At 35.0% G+C, this 10043-nt stretch overlaps 2 protein-coding genes across 2 annotated transcripts in view; one reads left to right on the top strand and one right to left on the bottom strand.

Annotated features, from left to right (window-relative positions):
• Positions 1-980: 980 nt before the first annotated feature.
• On the top strand, positions 981-7475 carry tigarb (TP53 induced glycolysis regulatory phosphatase b). The gene is made up of 6 exons (XM_059326047.1): positions 981-1047; positions 1361-1398; positions 1981-2101; positions 5344-5422; positions 5515-5625; positions 6576-7475. Exons 1-6 carry the CDS (start codon positions 1016-1018, stop codon positions 6999-7001), a joined length of 807 nt encoding a protein of 268 aa, XP_059182030.1. The 5' UTR covers positions 981-1015; the 3' UTR covers positions 7002-7475.
• A 2104-nt stretch (positions 7476-9579) lies between these two features.
• Positions 9580-10043, bottom strand: part of LOC131960950 (laminin subunit beta-1-like) — a 42942-nt gene continuing 42478 nt past the window's right edge. The window contains exon 33 of the mRNA XM_059326215.1: positions 9580-10043. This exon is cut by the window's right edge and continues 193 nt beyond it. The gene's annotated coding sequence lies outside the window, so the exon portion shown is untranslated.

The raw sequence follows: 10043 nt of genomic DNA on the forward strand, positions 1-10043 counted from the left end.
ATCTAAGCCAGTACACAGGTCTGCATCATTAATATTAACAATACTGTAAAACAATATAGAAAAATGTGAGTAGGATTGTTAAAATGCATATTAAGCCACCTGGGAAGCAATGTTAAAGCTTATAGTTGAGTAATGAAGTATATATATAAATATGAATAATATATAGTTTAAGAAAAACTTTGATATGTCTGTACAAATACTTTTGTAGCAAAAATTGTTTTATGTATATTGTATTAGTTTTTATTTGTCAAACAAATATTGTCTATATTTCTACTAAACATTTTAAGACTTGAAGTGCACTAGTTGATTTAATTTTTTTCTTAACTAGAATTTGTCCAAGTTTTAAATACCACTCTATGTGAAGGGCATTGTTGACAGTTAAACATAATGTTAATGACAATGTTATTTTTGAATGTATTTCAAATTTTATTTTATTTTTTTAAATATATATAGATATTCTAAAACTAGGACATAAATTAATTGGGCCAGCACATAAGGAACAATGTTTAAAACATTGAATAGAATATAACTCTTCTAGCAATTTGCACAACAATTTAAAATAAACAACTTAAATTATGAATAAAAATATATATTTAAAAAAAATTATATACTATATTGCTATAATCATAAAAAATCATATAAATAGCAAACGTATAAATATAGAAATTCTTTACAAAGAATGGGTGCAATAATAATCATTCAATAAAGCAATGTATACATTTTTCAACAACTTAAAAATCATGGAATATTTAGAAAAATAAAATATTTTACATGAAATCACAATAATTACCATCATATAATTATAATAAAAATACAAAGAAGCAAAAATGATATAAATTAATGCAATGTTTACCACATAAAATGTAAAAAAAAATGTTTTATTTATTTTTTGTTAAATGTAAACAATGTATTACGCATCTCTGCAATGCGATAGCATTTGCGTGATGACGTTGGAGACACGTCACGTAATTGCGGCTGAACTAACCAGGAAGTAGCACAAGCACAGCCGTGGAAGATGTTTACATTCAGCTTAACGCTCGTGCGACAGTAAGTGACTATTTTCAGGTTTAATCTTTCTTTTATGATGTCAGAGGACTTGAATGTGACTTAATCGATAATGTGACAGTGTTGTTCATTAACAGTTTGTCCAGTTAGTGCGTTAATTAAGCATGGCGGCTGATTGTGTGCCGAAACAAGAGTTAACGTCGTGTAACTTCGCCAACATTTACTAACGTGGTTCAGTCTTCTTAACTAAGCTGGAGCTAAATAACTTGCTGTATATTTCAACACAAAGTTATTATCATTTCACATGTTGAATATGTTTAACCTAATTCAATGTCACTGGTGTTTTTCCACACAGTGGGGAGACTCAGTACAACAGGGATAAGCTGCTGCAAGGTACGTAATAAAGGGGACACTACAGGTTAATAGGGCAGTTTTTTTAAAATAAAGATATCTCCATGAAACTTCCCCAGTTTGATATTTACAGTAAGACAATATTTTTTTGCATTACAAGTTTTCTGAAATTTCATGTTCAGGTATGCTCATGACACGTGACCTCATTTAATATGCGCTAATTTGCATATATCTGAACATTTGATAAAGCAAATTTCAAAGTTATTATTTTATTTCAATTTATTCAATAAAGATATTACTAACAAATGTACACATTTTAAACAACTTACAAATCATGAATAAAATATGTTTTTAAAATTAAAACATATTTTACATAGAATATTAACAGTAATTACATCATTATTATAATAGATGATACAAAGAAGCAGAAATGAAAATAAACAAGTTATCCACCCAAAAAAAATGTTGAAATTGAAATTACGTTTATACAAATGAATGCAATGTTAACCATATAAAATGTAAATTTTTGTTTAGTCACTAGCATGCATCTCTGCATTGCGATCAACCAAAACACAAATGAAGACACTGAAAACCCTTTCTTTCTTTCTTTCTTTCTTTCTTTAGGTCAAGGTGTGGACACTACCTTGTCAGAAACAGGTGCTCAGCAGGCCGAGGCCGTGGGGCTTTATCTCAAAGACATCACATTCAACAACGTGTTTGTCAGTAACCTACAACGAGCCGTGCAGGTAAGACGGACCCATTCATTTTTAATCTACTAGGTCAAAACAAAACAAGTGGTCTACCATCTGGATATCACACACAGAGATTAGGTGACAGTGAAAGAAAAATCTCTTCCCTTCTTGCTACACACACAGTGACTAAATAGGTTTGAGCCACATTGTCATACTGGGTGACGTGTTTCTTTATTACAATGAACTTCGGCACTTTTCTTTGAGACCATCCCATGTCAAAGATAATCCCTCAACAAATGCATGTCTGCTATAAACTACTGTAGCTATTAAAGGAGCTCAGTCTGATACTAGAGCTGCTGAGGTATTTGAGTCTGGAATAACCTGGTTGACACGCCACGCCTCGCCTGATGCTCTCCTACCGCATTGAATACATTTTCATTTTTCATTTATCCTTTATTTATTTTCTCGAGGAATCAATGAGGGCAACCCCTCATTTGCAATGATGTTGAGAGTACAGAGAAAACACAAAACAGAGTACAGAGAAAATACGAAACAGTACAGACAAAACACATGCAAAAACATTAAAAAGGCAGAGTTATTGTTTATCATAGATTTAAACTGGCCCATAGTTATAATTGTGTTGAGTTTTAGTGAATGTTGTAAGATGTTCCAGGTAGATGCAGCAGAAAAACTGAAAGCAGTTTTTCCAAATTCAGTATTAGTCCGGGGAACACTGAGCATTAAGCATTAATCACTAGAGCGTGTTGGATAATTACTATGTGACCAGTTTAATAAGGTGCTGAGGTATGGTGGTATGTCGCCTATCAAGACTTTATAAATGAAGAGGAACCAGTGCATGTCTCGTCTCACAGATAAAGGTCCCATCCCACCTTGTTGTATAGGAGTCAATGATGGGTGGAGTAACTGTCACCAGTGATGAATGGGAGTGCAGACTGATAAACAGAGTCCACTGAGGTGAGAGTGGAGGCAGAAGTCTATAGATAACATCAGCATAATCCAGAACTGATAAAAAGACAGGCCCAAGTATCCAATTTTTTGTTTTAATTTACTTGTAAGTGTGTCAGCATGAATTTGAACGTGAGTTTTTGATCTAGTCAGACTCCCAGATATTTGTATTGTGAAACCCTTTCAATTAGGGTTGTCACGATACTAAAATGTTCAACTCGATACCGATACTCAGGAAAATATTCGATACTCGATACCATTTTCGATACCACAAGGATAAAAACAAAGACCCCAAAATTTAACAGGAATATTTTTATTAACAAGAAAATGCAACATGTAAAAATTAACAGAACCACAGGTTAAATATTTATAATAAAAAACAGTTGTGCAAAAAGAAACTGCAACTATGATAACAAGCTTCAGGTCTGAGGTAGTGCAAAAAGTAAATAAATACAATAAACAATAACAATTAGAACAATACTTTGAGGTTGTATGCTGTGCACAATATTAGGCAAGCTTGATAAAAAAATAACAATAACTTAAGTGTTCCTTCCTTGGCTATGCTTTACACATATTACAATAAACTATCGATACTTTTGAATATGAGTATCGTATCAGGATACAACGTTTTAGTATCGATACTTTTGACCACCCTACTGCTGATACATGTAATAGGGTGGCTTTTCCAGAAATAATAAAAAAAACACCATATTTTGAGATGTCCAAAATTTGAGAAAAAAGTCATACTATTTATTGTTTTTATTTCTAATAGAATAACATATCAAATTTACATACATAATGCGAGCCTAGAGATCTTATAATGGGTATATTGTAGTGATATTTGTGAAACCTTTCATGTAGTTTGGTCAAATTTCCTTGGAATCGTTTTTGTTAACGCAGCCATTGTGCAACAGGCTGACATTTGTGATTAAGTGATTCCAGACCTCTACATGGAGGCAAATTATCCCACAGCACTTGGTTAAGATGTTGAAAGTTAAATGACTACTTCACCCTCAAAGTGACTATTTGTATAAACACTATTCACAGCATGTTACCCACCCTGAATTCTTGGAAGAACACTTTGTTTTTCCTTGGAAGCCTCCACAGTGAAAAAATAATCCAAAAACAGAGAAGATACTTGATGAATTGAAGTAAATGGGTTTAAATTGCAGTTTAGTTCAAGTCATCTCCAGAGTGATAGTTTTCCTCCTCCTGTACCATTACATATGTCAGAAATACAGACTTTAAAAGCATCTTAGTCCATTACACTGAAAATGCATAGCCTTAACCCAGAGATGGGCAACTGGACTAAATCTTAAAAGTGCAGTGTAAAAATGCACAAAATTACTTCTTGCAATTAATGTTGGTCTGCTGTTCTTGGTGGTTATTTGCTTCAGACCTTTTGTATTCCTATTTATACAGTTATACATGCATTTGAGCATGAATTATGTTAAGTTACTGCACTGTTAACATATTTAAAATTGCAGTTTATATCATATCTGGTTACGTGCACGGTCCTATATGTTGCCCTGTGGTAGTGTCCATGAAAAATTATTTTTCTTTTAAGAAAAAAGTTGCAAATCTACTAGATTAAAGTGGTAAATCTACAAGAAAAAAGTTGCAGATTTAAGAGATTTAAAGTGTCAAATCTGTGCAAAAAAAGTTGCAGATTTAAGAGATTTAAAGTGTCAAATCTGTGCAAAAAAAGTTGCAGATTTAGGAGAAAAAAGTGGGGAAAAAACAACTTTTTTTTCTCAGATTCACCACTTTAAATCTCATAAATCTGCACATTTTTTTCCTCGTAGATTTGACACTTTAATCTTGTAAACCTTTTTCTCAAAATATTACCCCCCTCCCCCGGGTCCGTATGTTTTTTTTACACATTCTGGCTGTATGTAATATCCTCCAATATTCTCTAGGGTTGAAATTTTGAATTTGCACGTATTTCAATGAGTGGACCTGAGCGCTGACACTTCCTGTAAATTGTCCAACAGTTGGAGCGTCAGACCTCTTTTTTTTTCTGCCTACAAACACGTGTATTTGGAAATCTTTTGAGTCATGAATAGCTGTAGCTTATTTATTTCTCATTAGGAATAAATCTGTCAAACCAGTAAAATGTCTTGATTGTTTCCTCCAAAGAGAAAAACAGGATGCATATAACAGATTTCCAGATATGAACATAGTTGTGTGAACATTCATGTCTCTGTGGTTTTTGACTCACTGACGCTGACAGAGTGTTTTAATGACTTTTAAGTGTGTCCATGACAGATTGTTTTGGCCCTTATAAATGTATTGAGTCAGTAATTTCCAGATTACATTTCCTCTGACGGACAGCTGAAATAATTCTGAGGAACAACACTCACTGTTCTGGCACCGAGATGCTTCTGGAGCCGTTACTCAGAGAGCGGGTAAGATCTGACGTCTGCACTCTTTGTCCAGATATTAAAGGTTTTATATGTAGTTTTCTGAGGTCTAAGTTGTGGTTGTGGTGTTCCTGCAGGGTTTCGGCATTGCTGAAGGACGTCCAAAAGAGGATCTGAAGAACATGGCCAACGCTTCTGGCCAGGCATGTCGGGACTACACGCCTCCAGGAGGAGAGACTTTAGACCAGGTGAGTCACAGGATGCAGCATTTGGAAAATTACTGTGCAGAAGCATTTAAAAAGTTGAAAACAGTCACTTTGAAACCCAAGGTCATGAAGACTATTGCTTGTGCAATGGCGCCGATTAGTGGCCATTTTGAATATTGCACGCTGAATATTGCATGCAGTGTTTCTGATGTGATTTGACTGGATTTAAACTATCAGACCAAATCTTGAAAATGGGTTGTTAGAAAGTAAAAAATGATTCTGAACTCGGGTGTCTTAATCCTGATTTCTGGATCAAACCCTTACTCCTTAAAGAATTGTCACTAGCACTTATTGATGCACTAAAAGCGTCTGCTAAATGACTAAATGTAAATGTAAATCAAACCAGAGCCTGTTGATATATCAGGGTTCGTACGGATGCTTGAAATCCTTGAAAATGCTTACATTTTAATGTTGTATTTTCAAGGTTTATAAAGTGCTTGGATTTTGGATAAAGTGCTTGAAAATGCTTGAAATTCTTACTGTATTTCTCGTGCAGTCTGACTGTAGATAATCACATGTTCAATGAAAAAAATAATACATTGAATATTGAGATTATCAAACTGTACTTTTGGTTGTTAAAAGTGTAAAACCATCGCTGTTGGTATGGTTGAGTGAAATTACCCCTTTTAGCATGTAAGTACCCATCTAAAACATGCAACTTACAACCGTTGTAAGGTCCTGGAAAAGCTTGAAAATGGACCTTGAAAGTTATTGAAAAGTGCTTGAATTTGACCACTCAAAAAGTGTATGAACCTTGGGATATGTAGTAGTTCTCAGTGGAGCTCCCCAGTGGGCAGTTCCTCTCAGGGAATCTCCAGAATATTTATATAATGACAAAAGAATTAAATGTAGAAAATGAAGAAAGCAAAGTAGCTGACTGAGTTGATTTACTCTCTCAAACCTGCTCTGTGTCTCTGTCACCTTGTCCCCAGGTGAGGCTGCGATTCAAAAAATTCCTCAAAGTCCTCTTCAAACAAATGTGGGACGAGCACGGACAGTCGGGAGCCGTTTCCTCTGCAGGAGCATCAGGAGCCGGAGACGCTGCAAACGGGACCACCGCCGCCTCAGACGGCGCTCCTGTCCGCTCGGCTGACGACGGCCTCCAGGGAGTGGCGGTCCACGCTCTGATCGTGAGCCACGGCGCTTACATCCGCGTCGCCGTCAGGCACCTTGTGGAGGACTTGAAGTGCTCTCTGCCTGCAGGGATGAAGGCGTCCCACCTGTTCTCGCCGTGTCCAAACACGGGCGTCAGCCGCTTCACCCTGACCCTGAGCCGGGCCGAGGCCGGCCCCGTGCTCGCCGCCGCTCGCTGCTACTTCACCAACAGGAAGGACCACCTGGAGACAGCTGCTGAATAGCGAGACGGGAAAGAAATGCCGTAAAAGTTTTATGTGTGCGTACTATTTGTGTGCACAAAGGGAACAACATGAACACTGAAGGGAAAATAAGTTACCACAGGTAACTGAATACAGCAATGCACAAAAGATGTTTTCTCAACAATCATAGCGTTTTACTGTGGATCAATAGTTAAAGTACTGTATTATCAATCACTTTCATCCTCCAAACTGTAGGCCAGTTGTGTCATACTACGTACAGTTTTATTATTGTGAGCTTTATTGCCTCTTTTATCACGTTATACCAAAGTCAGAACTATTTAACTTATTATTGAACACTGTCGATGTGTGTGGCATTTTCAAGTTGATGTGTCTACTTTGTTGCTGCTCATTTCACTTGTGCAATACAACATGAAAGCACTGACTTTTTGTTGAGTTTTATACATATATGACGGAAAATAATGAAAGATGCATATAAAACAGAATGGTGTGAAACTACGCTTATGATTTACGTCCAGTTCTTTTGTGTTCAGTGTGTGTTTTTCTCTTTCTATTTTTAGTTTCTGAATGCCTGAGCCTCCCAGCTCACCATGGCCTCAATATTTCAAATGTAATTGATCGATTTATATTATTAATGCAACGTAAAAAAAATCGACCTCCCATTGAGTGCTTACCATTTGGACGCATAAAAAAAAGCAAAGTAAAATACTTAGAAGTACTGCTGGGTAGCTCAATATACATATTAAAATGCATTATTGCTTAAAATGGTAAATTATACACTGTTGATGCATATTAGATCATAATATAACCAGAAATGACAGAAAAACACCATGGAATGTCCAAAATGTTATTAAAAGGAGTCATATAGTATCTCCAAAAATGTAAATCGCCCCGAAATGCTTGAAATGGTCGTATTATACTTTGTTGATACAAGTAGTGGTCTAGGTGTGCAAAGAAGAAAAACACCATATTTTGAGATGTCCAAAATTTGAGAAAAAAGTCATATCATTTTGAAATTTTTTGGGATTCAGTCGAAAAAATTTTAAATGCCCCGATACTCTCAAAGTGGTCTTATTATAGCCTGTTGATACATGTAGTAGGGTGGCTTTTCCCAAAATCACAAGTCATGTCGAAATTTTTAAATGCCCTCATACTCTCAAAATGGTCTTTATACAGTCTGTTGATTTGCGTAGTAGGGTTGCTTTTCCCAAAATAACAAGAAACCACCACATTCCGAGATGTCCAAAATTTGGGAAAAAAGTCATACAATAGCATGTAGAAATTTTTTGTGCAAAAAAAATCAAAACTTTTTTAAATGCTCCGATACTCTCAAAATAGTCTCATTATAGCCTGTTGATACATGTAGTAGGGTGGCTTTTCCAAAAATAACCAAAATACACCATATTTTGAGATGTCCATAGTTGGACAAAAAAAGTCATACTATAGCATGTTGAATTTTTTGCCAAAAAAAATATTATTTTTTAAATGCCCCTGTACTCTCAAAATGGTTTTATTATGTCCTGTTGATACATGTTGTAGGGTGGCTTTTCCAGAAATGACAAAAAAACCCACCAAAATTTGTCATACTATAGTCATACTATAAGTCATACTATAGCATATAGAAATTTTTCCTGCAAAAATTAAAAAAATTAAATTCCCTGATACTCTCAAAATGGTCTTATTATAGCCTGTTGATACGTGAAGTAGGGTGGCTTTTCCCGGAATAACAAAAAACCACCACATTCCGAGATGTCCAAAATTTGGGAAAAACTCATACAATAGCATGTCGAAATTTTTCGTGCAAAAAAATCTAAACTTTTTTAAATGCTCCGATACTCTCAAAATGGTCTCATTATAGCCTGTTGATACATGTAGTAGGGTGGCTTTTCCAAAAATAACCAAAAAACACCATATTTTGAGATGTCCAAAATTTGGGAAAAAATCATACTATAGCATGTCGAAATTTTTGTGGAAAAGGTGTCAAAAATTTTAATGCCCTGATACTCTCAAAATGGTCTTATTATAGCCTGTTGATATGTCTGTTAGGGTTGCTTTTCCCAAAATCACAAACAAACACCACTTAAGATGTCCAAAATTAAAAAAAAAAAGTCATACTATAGCATGTTGAAATCCTTTGGTAAAGGTTGCAAAATGTTCAAAAGCGCCGATACTCTAAAAATTGTTTAATTATAGTTTAGTTGTTGAGACGTTTAGTAGGGTGGCTTTTCCTGAAATCACAAAGAAACCATAGCATGTAGAATTTTTTCCTGAAAAAAAAAAAAAAAAAATCCCTGATACTCTCAAAATGGTCTTATTATAGCCTGTTGACACATGTAAAATAAAAACACACCATATTTTGAGATGTCTAAAATAAAAAAAGTTGTGAATAAGAGCATGAAAACATCAAAAAAAAATTCTGTAGTTGCTGTTTTCTGCCTCTGTGAGGCGCTGTTGTTCAGGCTTATATTCACTCAAGAGAAAGATTATCACTAAAGTGTTGATCAATGCCGGAATAATGAAATCCTGAACACAACATACAGTAAAAACCCATCAACCATTCAACAAAAATAAAATAAAACAAAACACCAAAGCTTCAGTAACGTTAATTTCAAATCAAATTTTATTATTTTCCATCACAAATGCATTTTGGTCCACATAATGTTTCATTTCTTTGGGCTTTTTAAGTACGTATAAAATGTTTCTATCAAAAAAGTTCAGTCATATATTAAAATACACAGATTGTTACATCGTTCTTTATTCTCTACACATTTTTGGTACGAGCTCTGAGGTCACGTTGGCTTTTAGTGGTTTCCTTTGGGACTCGTCACTTCAATACTTTATTGGTCCTTGGCAGCTTAAACACTTTCTTTTTTTGGCACAGCTATTCAATACACTCAAATATTAGGTTGTTGGCACTGACAGTGTCAAACATATTACAGTGTTTGGTCCTAAAAGCTATAAATAATACTCTAGGAATCATATGGGAGCAGTTTATTCAAATGCTTTAAAAGCACCGTTGAAGTCCCAGTTGGACAGAGAAGAGTCTGAGGTGCTGATGTCCAGGTA

This window comes from Centropristis striata, chromosome 22, assembly GCF_030273125.1.
Source record: "Centropristis striata isolate RG_2023a ecotype Rhode Island chromosome 22, C.striata_1.0, whole genome shotgun sequence".
NCBI lineage: Eukaryota > Metazoa > Chordata > Actinopteri > Perciformes > Serranidae > Centropristis > Centropristis striata.